The sequence below is a fragment of the Saccopteryx bilineata genome, chromosome 4 (genome assembly GCF_036850765.1).
Source record: "Saccopteryx bilineata isolate mSacBil1 chromosome 4, mSacBil1_pri_phased_curated, whole genome shotgun sequence".
Classification (NCBI taxonomy): Eukaryota; Metazoa; Chordata; class Mammalia; order Chiroptera; family Emballonuridae; genus Saccopteryx; species Saccopteryx bilineata.
In genome coordinates, this window is record NC_089493.1 from 163,509,330 (window position 1) to 163,531,656 (window position 22,327).

Below are 22,327 nucleotides of genomic sequence, written 5' to 3' on the forward strand. Positions count from 1 at the left end.
GGAGCTTGGACAGATATGGGTCCATAGCCTCATATAAGCTATTTTCTTCTTCCAACTCTGGACACAGAGAGACTGAGAGACTTGCCTGAGTTGCTACACATGGTAGTAACTCAGAAAAGTTAGCAATTAAAGTACAATATAAGGATTTTGTGGAAAATTTGGGTGATGTAGATAATTATCAAGAAGAAATTAAAATTTTTTTATTTAAAAAAATTTTTTAAAAATGTATTCATTTTTAGAGAGACAGGAGAGAGAGAGAGAGAGAAAGGGAGAGGAGCAGGAAGCATCAACTCCCATATGTGCCTTGACCAGGCAAGCCCAGGGTTTCAAACCAGCAACTTCAGCATTCCAGGTTGACACTTTATGCAATGCAACACAGCAGTTGGTGGCAGAGTTGATATGTCTCCTGATCACCTGGTCTGTGCTCTTCTGTCTATAAAATGTCTAGTTCTGTATAAATTCACAAAATGAAAAAATAGAAAAAAGAGCAAAGTTTTAAGTCAAAATGTTTAATCATGATCCAAGAGGCTGGGGGGACTTTGGGACAATAGCAGGAAAAAAGCAAGGCATAGATGCTCCAGCTCCTGATACTCAAACGCTCTGTAGGATTCCAAGGCAGGGCAGGCAGCAGAAGAGGAGACAAGGGGGCAGGACTTGGCTCCAGTTTTCCTAACAGTGGTGAACGTGTTTCTAGGCTGCCTCAGAACACCCAGCCCTGACTACCTGGAGAATGCAATAGAGAATGACTGATTTGTTAGGACCTGGTGGGAAGGGATCAGGAGAGAGCTTAGTAGAGCTGGTCACCACCAGACGATATGGCCAAACTGTGGTGACCAGTTCCAAAGGAGGGACAGCCTGAGTTAGATGTGTAGGAAATGAGAATTTAGCCAGTCACTGTGTGATGTACGGTGGCGGTGGTGGGAGTGGGTGGTCAGGGTTGTCATGTTGTATACTGCACCTCCTTGATATGTCCTTTCCTCACTTCTTGCAGGTGGCAGGTCAGGCTCAGTGTAGTAAAGGGGATGAGGGTCCCAGGGAAGTCCAGCTAGCAGAAACTTGGGAGCAGAATCAGGGTAAGTGTGCAGGATAAAAGAGAGGGCATCCAGGGCCATGGCCTCAGAGCAAGGTTCTGTGGAAGAAAGGCAATGAAGTCAGCTCCACCCCATCACCACCTCAGCCTCAGTCAAGGACTGTCCCCTTCCCCTAAGGTGTCCATTACAGGTCTAGAGTATTTGTGACAACAAGGAGGTCATCCCCATGATCCCCACGTCTGCCTTTCTGGGTTTCCCCCAGACGGTTAAGTAAAGGTATGAGGACTGTAACAGAGGAGGCCCTACCTGGCGTCCCATCACGGGTGAGGTAGAATTGTCTGTCTTGTTCTTGGATAAGAGTTGTTTATGCAAATGCATCTTAACCGCAATGGCGTCCACTGAGGAGGAAGAAAAGGTAGATTGGAAAGGGACAGATTCTGGAGATTTCTCAGGATCCCAAGGAGGGAAAGGAAATGTCTCAGGGACTCTGGGAGACAGGAGGGTAGACAGATGGCAGTTGGGAATGGGATATTGTCTCATCCTGCCGGGAAGGTTGAGCAGGCAGTGTGGGGGTCACCCAGGGAGCAGGAGAAAGGAAGAAAGGCGCAGGCTGGCGGATGTAGCCTGTTCTGAGGAGGGGGCTGCTCCCTCTGCAGGAGACAAATGGGGCTGATCTTGTTCCTCTCCCTGGGTCCAGCAGACCCAGCCACCAGGGAGAGAGCAGATGAAGCACACTTACTGAGGCAGGGGTTGTGGGAAAAAGACTTTTCCAGCTGCTCACAATCCTCTTGCTGGTTGCCACTGCCTCGGCAGGTACAGCTTAAGGCAACACTGGCACTGATGTTGCTGACAAAGTTGGGGGTCATGGCAGTCCCTGTGGGGTAAAGAGAGGATTGCCACGGCTTCGGTCAACCCCAGCATCAGCTCCCACCTCTCCCACCTGTCTCAGGAGTACTCCATTTGGGTTCAGAAGCCAGAGCATTCTCATCCCAACATCAACATATGGGCTCCCTACGTACACCCCCTGGCCTCACCAATCAGCCCCATGTATGCTTGCACACATCTGGACTGCTCTGTAGCACAGGTCCCTAGGATGTCCATGGGATGGCAGTGAGTCTGAAAAGCATCCAGGCGTGATCTGGAAGAAGGAAAATTCAAGAATTTCCTTTAAGGGCCTGGCCCGCAGCCTTCCCCCTTGCTGCCCCTTCAGCTGACATACCACCTTCATGCCAAATCCCCCTCTGCCTTCAGAGCCTGGCCCAGTGAAGTCTGTCACAACTAAATGCACTATCACCCCAGTCCCTATAGCATATCACTCTGAATTTGGGTTCCACTACCCTTAGTTATGAGTTCTCAGGCAGCTTCTTTAACCTCAGTTTCCTTCACTGTAAACAGAGATCATGGATTTTTGTGAGAATAAAATAAGAGAATGTATGTACAATATTTAGCATAGTGCCTGGTACTTATTAAGTGTTTAATAAGCATTAGATATTGTTATAATTAACATTCATCCTACAATATATAAAGTTGGTTATCTTCAGATGATGGAATTATGAGTGTTTTTCTATATACATTTCTGCAGTTTTCCTTATATTTTGCTTGGTGTCACACTGGTGGCTTACTTATTTCTCATCCCTGCTAAAATGCAAACTCTTTGAAGGAAGGAACAATATCTTTATCATCTAATCCAACACTTGTTATGTAATAATAATAGCTACCAGCACAATAATGGGCAATATGGCAGAGAAGTTAGGAGCACAGACTCTAAGCCAGGCTTCATTCCAAACCTTATTAAAAGCTGACTTACTACCTGGGTAAACTTGACCAAGTTCTTTAACCTTTTTCTGCTGTGGCTTCTTCATTTGTCAACAGAAGATTGGTTTTATTTTTATTTTTCCATTGACTTAAGAGAGAGGGAGAGAAAGATAGGAAAGGAGAGAAAGAGAGAAGCATTAACTGGTTGTTTCACTTAGTTGTTCCACTTAGTTGTGTACTCCTAAGTACCCTGACCAGGGATCGACCTCGGTGCACAGGGACAATGCTCTATCCACTGAGCAACCTGGCCAGGGCTTGATTTTATTTATTTAATTTTTATTTACTGATTGGAGAAAGAGAAGAAGGGAGAAAGAGAGGCAGAAACAACAATCTATTCCAGCATGTGCCCTGACCAGGGATCAAACCTGCAACCTTTGTGTATCAGAATGACTCTCTAACCAACCGAGCTATCTATCCAGCCAAGGTGGTGGTATCTTTTTATTTTACTTACTTATTTATTTATCTATCTATTTGTTTATTTATTAGAGAGAGAAACACATAGAAAGGGAGAGAAATGAGAAGCATCAATTCATAGTTGTGTCACTTTAGTTGTTCAGTAATTGCTTCATATGGGGGCTCAAGCTGAGCCAATGACCCCTTGCTCAAGCTGGAGACCTTGGGCTCAAGCCAGCAATTTTGGGATCATGTTGATGATCCCATGCTTAAGCTGGCAACCTCGGGGTTTCAAACCTGGGTCCTCAGTGTTCCAGTTCAATGCTCTAGCCACTGTGCCACCACCAGTCAGGTAATTTTATTTTTCTATAAAAAATAAAAATAGCCTGACCTGCAGTGGTGCAGTGGGTAAAGCATCGACTTGCAATGCTGAGGTTGCTGGTTTGAAACTCTGGGCCTCCCTGGTCAAGGCAATATGGGAGTTGATGCTTCCTGCCCCTACCCCCCTCTCTGTCCCCTCTCTCTAAAATGAATAAATAATACCTAAAACAAAAATAAAATAAAATTGGATTTTCCTTCAAAAAAACAGCATATATTTTACAGGGTTCTTGTGAGGTTTAGATAGTTAATACATGAAAGTATTAAAACAGTACATAGTCCACAGTAAGTACTCAGTAAGTGTTAGTATTATGATTATGGAGAGCTCTGACTATGTGATATTTTGCAGAAGAAGAAAGTGGGATCAGAGATTAAATAACTTGCCCAAGGTTTCAGAGAAGTAAGTGGTAGAGCCAGGTTGCAAAATAATGTTGGTAACGAATGTCACTAGAATAGATGATATCTTCAATTTGGTGAATGTTTTGTCATAAGAAGGCAGAGGAAAGCCAGAACAGAAGTGGGCTGGAGAATATATATCAAACATCTTACAAATCTTCATGTGCTTTGATTCTGTAATGGTACTTGTAGCAACACGTCCTTTTTTTTTTCTTTTTAAGTGAGAGAAAAGAGATAGTGAGACAGATTCCCAAATGTGCCCCCACTGGGATCCACCAGGCAACCTCATCTTCAGCCAGTGCTTGACTCAACCAAGCTATTTTTAGCACCTGAGGCTGATTTGTTGGGACCAACTGAGTTATCCTCAGCACCCAGGGTCACACTCGAACTAACTGAGCCACTGGCTGCAGGAGGGGAAGAGGGAGAGAAGGGGGAGAGACAGGAGAAGAGAAGCAGATGGTTGCTTCTCATGTGTACCCTGACTGGGGATTGAACCTGGGACATCTTCACACAGGGCTGATGCTCTATCCACCAAGCGACTGGCCAGGGCCATAGCAACACATCCTAATCAATAATAGGATTTGTTCACAAAGATTAATAAACAAGAGTAATACTTACGTATCATTACTTAGAAAAGAACCTAAATATCCAACAATAGTGAATAATTAAATAAAGTATGGAGCATCTATAAAATAGAGTACAATATAGGCTCTTAAAAATCAAGTTGTCAATGGACAATAAATGACAAAATAAGCACCACCATTTATTGGGCACTTACTTTGCACCAGCAGTTAAGTACTCTACATAAATTATGTACTTTAACTCTTACAGAAATCCTATGAGGTCCGCATTATTGTCTCAGTTTTTACAGAGGACTAAGTAGAAACCTGGGTTAAGTGATGGAAGTTTAGGTTAAATTGTGGGCTCAAGGTCACACAGACCCAGAACTTAAATTCAGATCTGTTTGACTTAAGAGCTTGTCTTCACCACAAAATGCTCATGAGATATGTACTATAAATGAAAAAAAGATACAATATAAAATACAAATAGGCCCTGGTTGGGGGTTCAGTGGATAGAGCATCAGCCAGCATATGGACCTCCTGGGTTTGATTACCGGTCAGGGCACACAGGAGAAGTGACCATCTGCTTCTTTCCTTTACCCTTTCCCCCTTCTTTCCCTCTTCCTTTCCCACACCAGTGTCTCAATTGGTTTGAACATAGTCCAGACACTGAAGATAACGTGGTTGGTCCCAGTGCAAAAGCTTTAGGCTCTAAAAAATAGCTTGGTTGATTAAAGCACCAGCCCAGATGGGGTTGCTGGTGGATCCCAGTGGGGCATATGCGGGAGTCTCTCATCTTTATTCCTTCTCTCACTTAAGAAAAAAAAAAAAGATACAGCCTGACCAAGTGGTGGCACAGTGGATAGAGTGTGGCCTGGCATGCTGAGGACATAGGTTAGGAGCCCTGAGGTTGCCAGCTTGAGTGCAGGCTCACTAGCTTAAGCACAGGGTGGTGGGCTTGAGCATGGGATCATAAACATGACCCATGGTTGCGGGTTGAGCAAGGGATCACTGGCTCAGCTGTAGCCGCCCCCTTCCCAAGGTTCGTATGAGAAAGCGATCAGTGAACAATTGAGGTGGCACAACTACAAGTTGATGCTTCTCATCTCACTTCCTTCCTGTCTGTCTGCGCTCTTTCTTTCTCTCACTAAAAAAAAAAAAAAGAAAAAATGATACAAATATATTTCCAAAATATCAAATTTTATCTATCTACAGTATATATATATAAAGGGCCAGAAGGAAATGCTCCCCAAAGCATAGCATATTATCTTCAGGAGATGGATTTTGAGTGATATTATTATGTTTTTACACTTTCCAAAGTTTGTACACAAATGTATTTTCTTTTTGAGTTTTTACACAAATGTGATATATATATGTGTGTGTGTATATATATATACACACTTTTTTATTTTTGAGAAATAAGTTTCATAAACTATAGAAGGATAGCTTTGTCGTTAAGTCGGCCCCTGGAGAGTCAGACCCAGTCCTGCACAGCAGGCGGTCTGGAGGGAGTGGTGCGCACTGTGTCGTTGGCTACCTTGCCCACCCGCACCAAGCCCTGCACCTGCACTGCTTGTCCAAGTTGCAGATGTGCAGCAGCTCCAGGCAGTTGGGGGTCTCAGACGGCAGCGCGCAGCTGGGGGCGATGGTGTTGCGCCTGCGCTGCCCGCAGCTCAGATCGGAAGGCTCGCATGGGCACAGCAGAATTCCCTGCGCGAGGAGCTCTGGTGCCTCCTCGAAGAAGGCAAAGAGCTGCTGGAGGCAGTCTTGGCGCTGGCAGTGGGTCCCTGAGCACACCTTCCCATAGGCCTTGCGCAGCTGGTCACACTTACGATCAAAAGTGCACAGCGTGGCGAACTGGAGGCAGAAGTCCGCGTCTGTGGGAAGAGCGGCACCAAGTCACCAGTCTTCTGCAAAACCAGCTTACCTAGAAACTCCTGCAACCTTCTGATTTAACAAGCATCATAATGAGGGTAGGAAGAAAGGGAGAACAGTCCTGAGTAAGCCACTCCTAGTCCAGGGTTTTGCCTTTACACACAAACTAGATCTGGTATTCGTGAGCTTCTGTCATCCTCGCCCTCAGCTTGACTAGGTTAAAATAAATAAACAAACAAACAAATAAAGCCATGTACATCAAAAGCCTATTTATCTAGAATGCAAGTAGCCAGAAAGCTCAAATAACCAAAACTCTTTCCTCAGTCCTATGCATTGAATGAGATCTCATGGTGGAAATAATAAGCTAGGGGTCCTACAAAAATCTAAGGCACTTTCTGAACTGTCCAACAAATATCACCAAATTCTACTTAGGATTTTGGTTTTGTTTTGCATATGTCTATTCCACTCAGTTTTTTTGTTTGTTTGTTTGTTTTGTTTTTTGAGAGAGACATAGAGAGACAGGGACAGACAGACAGGTAGGGAGAGAGACAAGAAGCATCAACTTGTAGTTGTGACACCTTAGTTGTTCACTGATTGCTTTCTCAAATGTGCCTTGACCGAGGGGCTCCAGCAGAGTGTGTGACCCCTTGCTCAAGCCAGAGACCTTGGGTTCAAGCCAGTGACCCCTGGGCTCAAGCCAGTGACCATAGGGTCATGTCTATGATCCCACACTCAAGCCATTGACCCCATGATTAAGCTGGTGAGCCCACGCTCAAGCCAGAGACCTCAGGGCTTTAAACTTGGGTCCTCAGTGTCCCAGGCTGATGCTCCATACACTGTGCCACCACCTGGTCAGGCCTACTTAGTATTAATATCACCTGCCTGTCTTTCATTGGTTGATGCATTCATGAAAGTTTCCCATACTCTCGAATCTTGGGAAATTGTGGTGATATTTCTATTAACAGAATATTCTAGCAGTCAGAACGTGGAGTAACTGAAACAGGTAAATTCCTAATTCCTTGTAACTAAGAGTTTATGTATAAGTTTCTATGCTTTTTCCTCAAAATGCTAATATATGGGGCTATATCATAAACTCACATGTTTCTCAAAAAGAGAGTACACGTGTGAGTGTTCCCTTCCAATTAATAATACAACAGCTTCATTTTCCTGAAAAACATGTATCAGTCCTTGCTAGATAGATGGCTCCCCACCCTGAGACACCCCTGAGGAGACACGCCCTCTCTACCCATTTACCCAGCACCTCTCCCATCCCATTAGAATGGTTGAAAACAAGCAATTTCCTAGTCTTCAGGGACAAAACAACTACTTTTGTGGCTGCCTCAAATGAGGGCAAATACTCCGTTTCAGCACATTTTTTCCTGAGACTGCTGCCACTCCCACCAAACTCTCTATAGAGACCCCCACCTTTTGAAACCAGGGAGCCCTAATGGGCTTTCTTCGAATGCCTCCCTAATAACTATTGCTTTTTGATGACTCCTGTGAGACCAGATCATGCCCCACAACTCAGATTCCCACTCTACACGATGCTGCTTTAGTTACATAATACTGGCAGGCGGGGACTCTTCCTTCACAAGCCCCCCCCCAGCTTGTGTTCCACACTAGGGTCCAGGCCCAGCCCCTACACCACAGTCTCTGCTTGCCCTCCACACCTGGTTTGAACATTTTCAGCTTGCTGAGTTTCATTTCCCAGTGTTCTGAGGTCACTGTGTCATCTTCAGAGGGGGAGGCATCCAGCTCATAGCCACCTAGAGACAAGGTAGGGAGCATCAGAGTCCTGAGGACCAGGCTGGGGATGGGAGAAGGAGGGGCTGAGGCTGCTGGTTTAGACCTCAAAGTCCTGTGGAGGAAAGGAAAACACAGTCTCTTCCTAACAAGCTGTGCAGAAGTGAGAAGGTTGTGATGAATAAACTAGGTTTAAGGATAGAGTAGTAAAGGTACCATGTTGAGCACACTGTGTGTTGGGCACTATGGTGTAAATGAAAAAAAAAATTACATAGATAGATAGATAGATAGATAGATAGATAGATAGATAGAAAGAAAGAAGGTAGTAGATAAATATTCTGTATGTATTTCTTCTCATTTAATCCATCCTAAGAAGGAAAAGGATGAGAGAAGTTAAGTTACTCACTCAGGCTCACATAAGCTAAGAAGTGAAGCTGGAGTTTGAACACTAGACTATCTGATTGCAGAATCTCTGCTCTTCACCACTAGACATATTGCCTGTGGTCCCATGAGCAGGTACGGGACTCTGTCTTGTTTTCTCTTCCTATTGGAGAAGGGGCAGTGGTAGACGCTGAACCAGGTCTGACCACTTGGCATTGCATGCTGAGGATATGGAAGTGAGGCCAGGCCTCAAACTGAACCTGAGGGAGAAAAGCAGAGAAGAAAAAAACAATGATCTCTATGGAAAAACATCTCTCCCAGTCACTGCATGGGGCAGTGGGCTCCTTAAGGGGGCTTACTGGGTCTTACGTAAAATCACTGCATAGTTCATAGACATGGTAGGGTTCTTAACAAATGTTGGTTAATAAGTCGTGTTGGAAGAAAGGTGAGAGAGGTGAGCTTGCCCCCAATAGGCCTCTGTGAATGCATCTTTGGGAGGTAAGGAATATGGATGATGTCCGAAAAACAGCAGAGGATAGTTTGGATACTTGGGAAGACCTCATGCTCCTAAGGGAAAAGGAAGGAGATAAGAGGATACAAGGAGCCTGACCAGGCGGTGGCGCAGTGGATAGAGAGTCGGACTGGGACGCAGAGGATCCAGGTTTGAAACCCTGAGGTCACCAGCTTAAGTGCAGGCTCATCTGGCTTGAGCAAGGCTCACCAACTTAAGCCCAAGGTCGTTGGCTTGAACAAAGGGTCACTCGCTCTGCTGTAGCCCCCTCCCCACCTCGTGAAGGCACATATGAGAAAGCAATCAATGAACAACTAAGGTGCCACAACAAAGAATTGATGCTTCTCATTCATCACTCTCCCTTCCTGTCTGTCTCTATCTGTCTCTCTCCTGTCTCTGTCACAAAATAAATAAACAAACAAACAAACAAACAAATAAATAGAATACAAGGAGAAGTCTCAGGGCAAATTCTGAAACAAAAGGGATTAGGATGAGTGGAAAGCAGGAAACAAGGAGAGTGGTAAATAAGATTCATTTTTAATTATTTGCTACCCATCCTGTGGGAAGTTTATACATCCCAACCTGTTGCCATGTGACTGTCAGGTCCCCATCCCACTGTTAGGCTTGGCCATGTGACTCACTTTGGCCCGTGCACTGTGAGTTGAAGTGACATAAATCACATTTGAGCAGAAGCTTTAAGAATTATCCATCACCTGGTTCTGCTGTTGCCCTCCTCCCTCTACCAGCTGGATCCCTGAATGAAGAAGACAAGTAGAGCAAAAACAAAGCCAACTCATAGAAGCCTGCAGCAGATGAATAACATGAGCAAGAAATACATTTTTGTTGTTGAAAGCCAGAGATTTTGGGGTTGGTTGGTTGGTTGGTTGGTTGTGACTGCAGCATAACCTAGCAAATTCTTACTAAAAATGTGATTAGGATCCAGAAGTGGAGTGCTGCAGGAACAAAAAGGTCTAAATTATGTGGTATTGGTTGTGAGACTAAGCAGTGGGTGGTAAACTTGGAAGAAAGATGATATACTGAATGAGCTCGTGCTTTAAGGAGAGAAGCTGAGAAGCAGAAGGTGACTAGTATGTCTTTTATTGCTATCGACTGCATTTGGCAAGGTACTCCAGGGATGATAAAAGCTCAGAGAAGAACTGGCCAATTTGCAAATAGAGAGGAAACAGACACGGGAGAATCCAGAAATTCCGGGACTTGCAGAATTGAGAGTTGTGACTGCTTCTCATATTCAAATGGTAAAAGATAAAATTCAAAAATTCATTGAGTAATAAGGTCTATCACTACTCAGCCTTGGAGCAAAGATCAAATCAAGTTTGTGGTCATCATGCCCTTTGTGGGGAATCTCTCATTGATTAAGATGGTTTCCAATAAATCCTGCCAGTTGAACAAATGAGCTCAGGGGAAAAGACTAAGGTATTGGCTCTTCCACAGAAGGCTGATAAGGGCAAGGTACTTCTAATTAGGTCTACAAGGAGCTGTCTATCTTGAAAATAATTATAGGAAAGGCTCCTACTGGCACAGGAGGTGACAGAAATCAAAGTATAAAAAAAATTAGGTTTTGGAAAAGTTGAACTGCTAAGAGTCACCAGTTTGGATTAAAAGACACTGAAAAACAAATTAAGTTAAAGAGACGGTGATGATTTGATACTTAAAATGCCCCAACATCCATCAGAGATAAGTAGCAAGCTGAGAATGCTACTCAGTCCTCAAGGTTAGAGTCTCCATGCCCTTTACAGATGTGGCCAAAGAAAACACAGCAGGTCCCTGAATAACGTCATTTAGTTCTACTTGTTTCTTTATAACATTGACAAGGGGGAAAGGATTGATTCTCAGCAGAGCAACTGTCTGTGTGGAGTTCGTATGTTCTTTCCATGTCTGCATGGGTTTTCTCTGGGTAGTTTGGTTTCCTCTCCCAGCCCAAATATGTGCATGTTAGGTGAGCTGGCGTGTGTGTATATTGTTCAGTCCGAGTAAATATGGTCTTGGATGTGAGTGGCCCTCCAATAGAAAGGCATTCTGTCCAGGGTGGGTCCCCACCTTGAGCCCTGGGCTGCCAGAATAGGCTCTGGTCACCACAACCTTTTTCTGGAATAAATGGGTTGGAAAATAGTTATCTTACTGGTTTTTATTAATATAAATATTTCTTAAATGTATGTATAGTTCACACTTATTTCAATGTTTAGTATCAGAAGTGTGTTGGGTCTTTATTTAGAAGTTTAGTGATGTTTTGAGGTCAGGGAATATGCCGTAGGAACTTAACTTTTGTTTATGTCAATTAGCCTATGGTAAAATTGGTTTCATTATATGTCGTTTTGCTTAAAGTGGCAATTTCCAAGAATCTACGGATTTAAGTGAGGACTTACTGTAATGGAACTGGAAGGACCTCCCAGAGAGTTGGACCAAGAACCCCGCAGAACAATGAATAGAGCAACTCTACCATGCAGCAGAAAACAGGGCCTTATTCAAGAACAACCTCTGCTCCTTCGTGACATTTGTGTGGAGAGACTTCAGACAAAAAAATTGATTGCTATGAGTCAACATCTGCTGCATGCCTCCCATCCCTCCCCATTCTGAGAGTGTATGTTGTAGTTTCCTGTCCCTGTTCCACTATTGCATATTGAGTATGGATGGGAGGCAGATAATTTGTTTGTTTGTTTGTTTTTTTATTTTTTTTTTTATTTTTCTGAAGCTGGAAATGGGGAGAGAGAGTCAGACAGACTCCCGCATGCGCCCGACTGGGATCCACCTGGCACGCCCACCAGGGGGCGACGCTCTGCCCACCAGGGGGCGATGCTCTGCCCCTCCGGGGGGTCGCTCTGCCGTGACCAGAGCTACTCTAGCGCCTGGGGCAGAGGCCAAGGAGCCATCCCCAGCGCCCGGGCCATCTTTGCTCCAATGGAGCCTTGGCTGCGGGAGGGGAAGAGAGAGACAGAGAGGAAGGAGGGGGGGGGTGGAGAAGCAAATGGGCGCTTCTCCTATGTGCCCTGGCCGGGAATCGAACCCGGGACCCCCGCACGCCAGGCCAACGCTCTACCGCTGAGCCAACCGGCCAGGGCCGGATAATTTGTTTTTTTAGTCCATAGTTTCTAGATCAAAAGGAGCCACATCCAGGCTTGGTATAGAAAAAAATCACAAGATCCTAGACTTGGAGCATGCTGTCACATTTGGAAAGAACTTTTAGGGCATCTTCCTTGGAGAGTCTATAGGTGTATTTTGCTTGTAGAAGAGAGGAAAATGAATATTTTGTGGACTGTGGAGATTATATTATTGTTTCCAGTTATTTTGCCCACACTGTAAGATTATAACCTCACTTACTGCCATGTGATTTTCAATGTCTGCTTGTGAGAGTATACCTCTCCAGTAATGTCAGGCTTGTTCGCCATGTGATTTGCTTTGTCAATGGAAAGTGAGCTTTTAAAGTCATAATGTGGTTCTGTCATTGTCCACCTCCCTCTGCTATGAGAAGGGAACATCCCAGATAGAGGCCGTTCCTTTAGAATGGATCCCAGAATGAAGGGGACACATGAAACAGCCAACAAAGAACATGAGCAAATGAAAGAGTCAGAGGAAGCTCTTCCCTTTGGTTCTTCCAGTGCCCTTTTTCTTCTACCATCTCCTGCCTAGCTAATGAGTTCCTTTCTGTAAAAGGCTGGACTGGGACACTTGCCTCTCAGTCCCTAAAGTTATGGATTACATTGGATTTGGATCTTCTTTATGGGTTAAGGCCATTTTTCTCCACTTCCTCTCCATACCCTCTGTCCCAGGGGCCCCCACATTGGGTCTCAGCCTGCTTCATATTTCTGCCAAGAGGCAGCTACATGCTATCAAGTAAGAAAGGGGAAAGTAGGGAGATGGAAGGGCAATGTTGGGGGATCCAAAAGGATACTGCCAATTTCTCCTTTCACTTCTTACTGATGTCACATGCAGAGATTTATTATTGTCCCTCTCAGAATCTACCATGTGATTCATATGCTGAAGGATTAATAAACAAGCCCTAAGAGCCATCTTCCCTAACTTCGTCTGCTTTAGGATGGGGACCTCACCAAGGCTGTGAGCACGGAGAACGGTCGAGTAGATGTCCAGGCAGGCAGTTTGGTTCTTCCTGTGCCGGTGGCATGTGCAGTTCCTCAGAGGACTGTTCCTGAGGTGCTGTGCTGCCTCCAAACAGTCCTCTGGAAGTGTTGGGGTGCTAATACCAAAAGTACAGGACTTCAGGTGGTGGTAAGAGGTATTACAAGCGAGATCAGCCTGGCATTTCCTCCTGGCAGGGATACAGTTTTTCATGAGCCGGCCCTCTGTGGGGCGGAGATGACCTGTGGAGGGAGAGACCAGGTGAGGTTCACATAAGGTCAGAGTAGCTTCCTGGGAATACCAAGTCCTCAGGTGAAGCCTTGGGCAGGAAAGTCTTGAGGTGGTGCAAAAGTCCTTTAAGAATAACTGTGGGTGCCCTGGCCGGTTGGCTCAGTGGTAGAGCGTTGGCCTAGTGTGCAGAAGTCCTGGGTTTGATTCCCGGCCAGGGCACACAGGAGAAGCGCCCATCTGCTTCTCCACCCCTCCCCCTCTCCTTCCTCTCTGTCTCTCTCTTCCCCTCCTGCTGGGCTTCCTTCTCCCATACTTATTCTTTTTTCTTTTTTTTTCTTTATTTTTTTTTAAAGTGAGAAAGGGAAGGGAGAGAGATGAGAAGCATCAACTCATAGTTGGTCACTTTAGTTGTTCATTGATTGCTTCTCATACGTGCCTTGACCAGGGGGCTCAAACTGACTAGTAACCCCTGGCTCAAGCCAGCGACCTTTGGGCTTCAATCCAGTGACCTCTGGACTCAAGCCAGCAACCATGGGATCATTTTGATGTTCCCACACTCAAGCCGGTGCTCAAGCTGGTGAGCCTATCCTCAAGCCAGTGGCCTTGGGGTTTTGGACCTGGGACCTCAGCATCTCAGTTTGATGCTTCATCCACTGAGCCACCACCAGTCAGGCTCTCCACAGTTATTCTTTATTCATTTTTTTTTTTTAGAGAGGAGAGAGAGAGTAACAGAGAGGGAGAGAGAGGAGAGACAGACAGAAAGAGAGAAGGGGAAGCATCAACTCCCATATGTGCCTTGACCAGGCAAGCCCAGGGTTTTGAACCGCGACCTCAGCATTTCCAGGTCGACACTTTATCTACTGCGCCACCACAGGTCAGGCCCCACAGTTATTCTTTTTTTTTTTTTTTTTTTGTATTTTTCTGAAGCTGGAAACGGGGAGAGACAGTCAGACAGAATCCCGCATGCGCCCGACCGGGATCCACCCAGCACACCCACCAGGGGCGATGCTCTGCCCACCAGGGGCGATGCTCTGTCCCTCCGGGGCATCGCTCTCTTGCGACCAGAGCCACTCTAGCGCCAGGGGCAGAGGCCAAGGAGCCATCCCCAGCGCCCGGGCCATCTTTGCTCCAATGGAGCCTCAGCTGCAGGAGGGCAAGAGAGAGAACAGATAGGCTCAAGAGACAGGTGTTTAAAGTTGACCCTGCCAGGCATAGAGAGAAGGGCCTGGGCAGAACTATACCATGGGTAGGGCTAGCATCAAAGATAGAGTTCAGAATGTGCATGGGCATGCTAAATGAGAGTTAGCAATAATTCTGAGTCACTTAAAATACCTTACAAGTGGGAACTGGTAGGTATTTTGGGGTTTGGATGAGGAGTTTTTGCTGATTCCGTCACTCACTCAGGAATATCAAGGTTGGTTATAGCTCAGCTCTGGAGCAAGGTCCCGCATCCTAAGACTTAGGGTCCCTATCAAGGGGTAACAGAACACTATCTAGGAACAAAATATCTAGGAGTTATTCTTAATTCTTCTCTTTCTTTCACATCCTATGTTCAATTTGACAAGTTTTGTCCATTCCACAACGTATCTGGAATCTGTCTACTTCTCTCCACATCAGTTACCGCCTCCTTGTCTTTAGTCACCATTAGCTCTTGCCTGAACTACTGCCAAGACTCCCTATTGGTCTCCCTGGTTCCATATTTCAAATTCATTCTCCTAAACCACTCATCCATCCTTTTTTTGCTTCTCAGTTTTAGTAAGATATAATTGACATATAACATATTTTAAGGTGTACAACATGATGAGTTGATACATATATATTGTGAAATGATTACCACATGAAATTAGTTAACATATCCTTCACCTTACACAATTACTATTTTGTTGCTGAAGCCATTGTTTGTAATGAAACTTTTTAGGTTGGAAAACATTTTTACTGAAGTAAAATTCATGCAACATAAAATTAACCATCCTAAAGGGTACAATTAAATGACATTTAGTACATTCATGATTGTTGTAAACCACCACCTTTACCTAATTTCAATACATTTTAATCATTTCAAAAGAAAACCCACACTCATTAAACACACCAATCTACCTTCCTCCTAGTCTCTGGCTAGAGACTAAACTAGCCATTAAACTGCTACTTTCTTTTACCTTTTTTTTTTTTTTTTGCGAGAGAAAGAGACAGACAGACAGGAAGGGAGAGAGATGAGAAGCATCAACTTGTAGTTGTGGCACTTTAGTTGCTCATTGATTGCTTCTCATATGTGCCTTGACCAGAGGCCTCCAGATGAGCCAGTGGCCCCTTGATCAAGCCAGTAAGCCTGAGTTCAAGCAAGATGAGCCTGCGCTCAAGCTGGTGACCTCGGGGTTTCAAGCCTGGGCCCTCAGTGTCCCATTTCAACACTTTATTCACTGCACCACCACCTGGGTTTCTTGGTCATATGGTAATTTTATATTTAACTTTTTGAGAAACTGCCAAATTATTTTCCACAGTGGCTGCGCCATTTTACATTCCCACTAGTAATATACAAGGGTTCCAATTTCTTCACATACTCGCTAACTTTTATTTCGCTTTTTTTGAAGTGGTATCTCATTGTGGTTTTAATTTGCATTTCCCTAATAACTAATGATGTTGAGCATCTTTCATGGTAGCCATTTGTATATCATGTGTGGTAATAAAATTTTTATTGAGAATAACATACAGAAAAGTGCACGAATCAAAAAGTACAATTCAATGAATTTCAAACTGAATATACTTGTGTAACCAGACCTCAGGTAAAGGACCAGAACATTCTCAGCACCCCAGAAGCCTTCTGTCAGTCACCATCCCACCAAGGATGCTTCTCATCTCTCTCCCTTCCTGTTTGTCTGTTTCTGTTTGTCCCTCTCTCTCTCTCCTGCTAAAAAAACTGTATATATATTGATTTTAGAGAGAAAGAAGAGAGAGAGAGCGAAAAAAGAAACCCAACTTGTCATTCCACTCACTCATACATTCACTGGATGATCCTTGCATGTGCCCTGACTCCACAACCCTGGTGCATTGGGATGATGCTCCAACCAATTGATCCACCTGGCCAAGGCTCAGTTTGCAGTTTAAATGTCATCTCAGAAAGGCCACCCCCAACCAACCAATGTAAAATAACCCCCTAACTACTCTAACACATTATTACTTCAATTCTCTGCATAGCACTTATCACCTGATTATCTCCCCTTCCAGATTTCCATTCTATCTTATCACTACTCTGTCACTAGTGCCTATTCTTTGTTAGTTCCTACTACAGTATTTAAGAAATAACCAGATAACAGAGACAGCCTGTGAGCCACCCCTATAACTCTCTGGGACCCTTCCCTCCACTTACAATCAGAGTCCCAAAATTAGGAGGGGTCTCAGAGTTTAGTTAGTCTAATCTCCTCTTCCAATCCCATGAAAATCAAGTAGACTACTTACGCAGATTTCTGAGCCCCATGCCAGAATTACTGAATCAGATTCTCCAGTGATAAAGCCTGGAAATCCAGATTTTAGCAAGTTCATTGGAGAGTAATATGCACCTTATAGTAAGAATCAGTGCCATGGATAAAGCGTCGACCTGGAAATGCTGAGGTTGCCGGTTCGAAACCCTGGGCTTGCCTGGTCAAGGCACATATGGGAGTTGATGCTTCCAGCTCCTCCCTCCTTCTCTCTCTCTCTCTCTCTCTCTCTCTCTCCCTCTCCTCTCTAAAAAATGAATAAAAAAAATTAAAAAAAAAAAAAAAAAAAGAATCAGTGCCATATCCAATACATAAAGACAGGATCAGTATTACTGATTTTTCCTTTTGCTTCAAACTCCAATATGCCTCAGCATGATATTGTTACTCTTTCAATTTAAATTTTTGGTATTTTGTTCATTATAGAATTTTTTGGCATTAATTTTGATTTTTTAAAATATTCTTGATCTTGACTTAAACCAGAGTAGGGTAAAAAAGAGAGAGGTTAGGCCCCTTTTAGGGGTATATCAGAATTTTCAAAGGAATATGTGGTTCAAAAAAAGCGTATTTGATAATTTTATATGTAGAAGATGAAAAAACAGCTTTTGAAGCTTCAAAAAATATTTAAGAAGGCACAAGATTTTTATCTATGCCAAAAATGGGACAGGAAATTAAATAATTTGAGAAATACTAAATGTTTAAGATATTACTCTGGAGCTGGCCAGGTAGCTCAGTTGGTTAATGCATCATTCTGATATACTAAGGTTGCAGATTTGATCCCGGGTCAAGGCATGTACAAGATTCAACCAATGAATGCATAATAAGCAGAACAACAAATCAATGTTTCTCTCTCTCTCTCTAAAATCAATTAAAATAATAATAATAATAAGACTGGCCCTGGCCGGTTGGCTCAGTGGTAGAGCATCAGCCTGGCGTGCAGAAGTCCCGGATTCGATTCCCGGCCAGGGCACACAGGAGAAGCGCCCATCTGCTTTTCCACCCCTCCCCCTCTCCTTCCTCTCTGTCTCTCTCTTCTCCTCCCGCAGCCAAGGCTCCACTGGAGCAAAGTTTGCCCGGGCACTGAGAATGGCTCTGTGGCCTCTGCCTCAGGCGCTAGAATGGCTCTGATTGCGGCAGAGCGATGCCCCAAGATGGGCAGAGCATCGCCCCCTGGTGGGCATGCCGGGTGGATCCCGGTCGGGCGCATGCAGGAGTCTGTCTGCCTCCCCGTTTCCAGCTTCGGAAAAATACAAAAAAAAAAAAAAAAAAAAAAAAAAAAAAATTAGCCTGACCAGGCGGTGGCGCAGTGGATAGAGCATCAGACTGGGATGTGGAGGACCCAGGTTCAAGACCCTGAGGTCGCCAGTTTGAGCATGGGCTCATCTGGTTTGAGCAAAAGCTCACCAGCATGGACCCAAGGTCGCTGGCTCAAGCAAGGGGTTACTCAGTCTGCTGAAGGTCCACAGTCAAGGCACATATGAGAAAGCAATCAATGAACAACTAAGGTGTTGCAACGCGCAATGAAAAACTAATAATTGATGCTTCTCATCTCTCCATTCCTGTCTGTCTATCCCTCCCTGTCTATCCCTCTCTCTGTCTCTGAAAAAAAAAAATTAAAAAAATAAAAAGATGTTACTTCTGGTAAGTACCCAATAAGTGATTACTGAAAGAAATGTAGCTGGTCCAAATCTCATCACTTTAACTGGACTAAATATTGAGTTGCAGCAATTTTCAAAAGCAAACCTCTAATTTCTTACCTGACAATTCACCAAGTCTGAGCAACAGTGGATTTAGGGACACTGCAGCTCAACAGAAGGTGGGTAAGGTGTTTAATATTTACCCTTGATCCTGACATGCAGCCATACTGTTAGGGTTAGTGAAATTTCCCTGGGCGGTCAAATCAGATCCATGATGTCTTTCTGCCATGATTTACTGATAGAGTCAGTCTGGACAGACTAGTCCTTTCCCTCTTTCCTTCCATATCTGTCTTGCAGCCAAGATTGCATTTCTCTAGTACTTAACTTGTGGGCAGAGGTTACCCTTTCATGTGTGATCTCTGCCTCAGTAATCCCTCCACTCAGGCTTTGGCAGGAAGCTCACAATGATATTACAAACACTCATCTCACTCCCACTCCCAAAGGGCATGGGCTCATTCCTTGGAATCATAGATCCTGGGCTGCCCTTCCTTAGGGCAATGACATGGTTCTAAAACCAGGCCTTGAACTACATATTCCACAAAACACTTATTATGTATCTGTAATAGCGCAAGGCACTGCACTGACAGCTTTCAGGGAAAGACCATCTTGCCCAATAGTGAGTTTTCTCCTCTTATTACAATAGTAACAAAAGGTTGGTGGTGAGCAATATTCTCAGCAATACAACCAAATAATGATGTTAGCATGTTCTGGCAGCAGTTTACAACCCTATTATGTAAGGTGACCAATTGTCCACCTTTAGGGAGGACAGTCCTTCTTTTGCGAGTTCCGTCCTCCCTAGAAAAGTGTCCTCCTACATGTCCTCCTTTTTGATATGGAAGACTAATCTGTAAATGTCCATTTTCTATCTATGCAGAGTCGATCCATTGCGTGTGATGTGACATATTTGTATCTAAATGAGTACTAACAGGACAGCAGTAGTTTTTTCTTACAATTATTATTAAAAATTAATAGGCATATAAACATAATTATAATATAAAATATTACAAATGTTTTTATTATGTATTTATCATATTATAGTGTATTATTGTTGCAATTAATAAAATGTTTCTTTTATTTACAATATTGTTTTCCTCAATTTATTTTTGTCCTCCTTTTCATTGTAAAAAAGCTGGTCACCTCATATTATGTGACAAGTCAATTCCAACAAGAACTCCTCTTTATCTGTACCTAGTGTCCACTCCCCCAGTCCTTACAGGGGGTGAAAGAGATGAAGCCCACGTGGAGCAAAAAGAGTTCTCCCCACCTTCTAGAGATGCTGTCCTGTTAGTGGCCTGGCCGCTGTTTTTTCTGTCTGCAAATGCACCACAAAAGAAGAAATGGCGAACCGGGAGCTGGGCCCTGGCCGGTTGGCTCAGTGGTAGAGCGTCGGCCTGGCATGCAGAAGTCCCGGGTTCGATTCCCGGCCAGGGCACACAGGAGAGGCGCCCACCTGCTTCTCCACCCCTCCCCCTCTCTTTCCTCTCTGTCTCTCTCTTCCCCTCCCGCAGCGAGGCTCCATTGGAGCAAAGATGGCCCGGGCGCTGGGGATGGCTCCTCGGCCTCTGCCCCAGGCGCTAGAGTGGCTCTGGTCGCAAAAGAGCGACGCCCTGGAGGGGCAGAGCATCGCCCCCTGGTGGGTGTGCCGGGTGGATCCCGGTCGGGCGCATGCGGGAGTCTGTCTGACTGTCTCTCCCAGTTTCCAGCTTCAGAAAAATACAAAAAAATAAAAAAAGAGAAGAAAAGAGAACCGGGAGCTGGGATATGCTTGTGTGCCCTGGCCATTGCATGCAACTCACTCTACAACAGTTCAGACACTTTATTAGGCATGGAACTCAACTCCTTCCTGGCATCCTGGGCTCCCTCCTCTAGTTCACCAGGCTTGTTGGGAAGGACACCCGGGATCAAGTGGCGGTGCTGTATCTGAGTTCCCTTTGGACAGTGCTGACAGAACCCCGCCTACACACTCCCCTTCTCTCCCTTCCCCTTAACACCCTGGCCGGAGCAAGTCTGTGTAGGCACAGAGGACACTCACCAGCTTCAAGCGACAGCAGCGGCGGCAGCAGCAGCAGGAGCAGGAGCAAGGACAGCGCTGGTAGACGGTTTGCGGGGCGCGCCATGGCGGGATGCGCACGTGGTGTTCGCCCCGGGGCGCTCAGCCTGCGCTATGTTCCCCTCACTCCTCGCACTGGAGCTCTGCGAGCCCGGAGCCCCTGGCTGGCGCCTCCCTACACTGCCTCCTGCCCCTCCTCGCAGGCAAGGCTCCAACTCTCCCAGCAGGGTCCTGGGCACCGCCCTCCAACTCCTAAACGGACTAACGCACCGCTTCCTTTACTCTGCCGAGAAAACGCAGGGGTGGGAGTTAAGGAGGGCAAGTGCCCTGGTAGCCGGAGCGAGTGATATGGAAGAGGAAGTCCGTGCCCTACCCGAGCCCGCTCACCTGCCCTAGGCTTCTGCCTGAGAGATTGGGGAAGTTACTTCTGGATACTCACCATCTCGGGGGTTTCCAATGTCTATCTAAAAACGCACTCTTTCTCACCCCCCATCCCCCATACTACCACCAAGGAACACCATGTAACAAAACTTGAACAAACCAGCACTAGGGCCCTTGCATTTCTAGTATATTTTCTTAGAATTTGCACATCTATGATTTTGTTTTATCTCATAAGTATCTTCAAGGATAACATTGGGTCACTGTCTTTTTTTTTTTTATGTATTTATTTATTTTTTTTTTTTTACAGAGACAGAGAGAGAGAGAGAGTCAGAGAGAGGGATAGACAGGGACAGACAGGAACAGAGAGATGAGAAGCATCAATCATTAGTTTTTCATTGAGCATTGTGACACCTTAGTTGTTCATTGATTGCTTTCTCATATGTGCCTTGACCGGGGGCCTTCAGCAGACCGAGTAACCCCTTGCTGGAGCCAGTGACCTTGGGTCCAAGCTGGTGAGCTTTTGCTCAAACCAGACGAGCCCATGCTCAAGCTGGCGATTGGGTCACTGTCTTTAACCCCAAATTCTGCAAAGATGGGTCCCAGACAGCTGGGAGCAGATCTCAAGCCAGATCTCAGGACCTTGGCTAGACTATACACTCTTTCAGTCCTTTCAGTGTCAAGAGGGAGGAAGGAAGGATTAAGTCCCTCAGACTAAATAGAGATTTCCCTGGAAGGAAGACAAAATCACTGAGGAACGTGGCTGGAGAGACCATTTAGGGGCCTCATCATTTTCAGATTACGTTTCGGAGAGCAAGCTATTCTCCCAAGATTAAACAGCTAAGTAGAAACATAGCTGTACCCAGAGCCCAGGATTTCTACCCATAAGGGCAAGGGTACTTATTGGGCCTAGGGCTGATTTCCACCTGCTCCCAGGGCAAATATAGAGGCAGAGGGTCTTGAAGAATGAGAAATAATTCTTCAGAAAGAGAAAAAGAGGGTGATGAAAGAAAAAAAAGGACGATGGAAGAAGTAGAGGGTTTCATCCCTTAACCCTCCAACCAAACCCTCTCCTTACTTCCACAGCCAGCTTGGCAGAGGGCCAGAAGAGAGGGTACTGAGAAGAGCAATATAAACCTCTGATTTATTGGCTGCTGCTTCTGAATATGGCCATCCTGCTGTGGCCTCTGGGGGGCATTTGCCGATGTAATCAGCCCAGAAAGAGAGTCATTCCAGCCAGGGGTGTAAATCACCCTTCACAAAGCTAGGAGAGAAACATGTGGCCCTAGATAAGGAAGGAGACTGATGTGCCCTCTTGTGCCCTTC

The 22,327-nt window shown here is 45.1% G+C and overlaps 1 protein-coding gene across 2 annotated transcripts; it reads right to left on the reverse strand.

The window, feature by feature from the left end:
• Window positions 1-493: 493 nt before the first annotated feature.
• GFRA3 (GDNF family receptor alpha 3) lies at window positions 494-20,888 on the reverse strand. 2 transcript variants are annotated; one of them, XM_066272593.1, is made up of 8 exons: window positions 20,606-20,888; window positions 13,148-13,417; window positions 8,119-8,214; window positions 6,138-6,450; window positions 2,066-2,169; window positions 1,771-1,905; window positions 1,338-1,429; window positions 494-1,129 (listed from the first exon to the last, which is right to left on the reverse strand). In XM_066272593.1, the coding sequence occupies exons 1-8, from the start codon at window positions 20,688-20,690 to the stop codon at window positions 1,046-1,048; spliced, it is 1,179 nt and encodes a 392-aa protein (XP_066128690.1). In that variant the 5' UTR covers window positions 20,691-20,888; the 3' UTR covers window positions 494-1,045. The 2 variants fall into 2 exon arrangements, with proteins under 2 accessions (XP_066128690.1, XP_066128691.1); XM_066272594.1 differs by lacking the exon at window positions 8,119-8,214.
• Between the last annotated feature and the right edge of the window lie 1,439 nt (window positions 20,889-22,327).

Bases quoted from the DNA above. Each gene is read 5' to 3' on its own strand.
- GFRA3 (XM_066272593.1), bottom strand. From the start codon at position 20,690: ATGGCGCGCCCCGCAAACCGTCTACCAGCGCTGTCCTTGCTCCTGCTC. The intron at 2,170-6,137 runs GTGCAGGGCTTG...TCCTTCTTCCAG, and splicing joins AACTTGGACAAGCAGTGCAG to ATCACGCCTGGATGCTTTTC. The intron at 1,906-2,065 runs GTGAGGCCAGGG...TTTACCCCACAG, and splicing joins AGCATACATGGGGCTGATTG to GGACTGCCATGACCCCCAAC.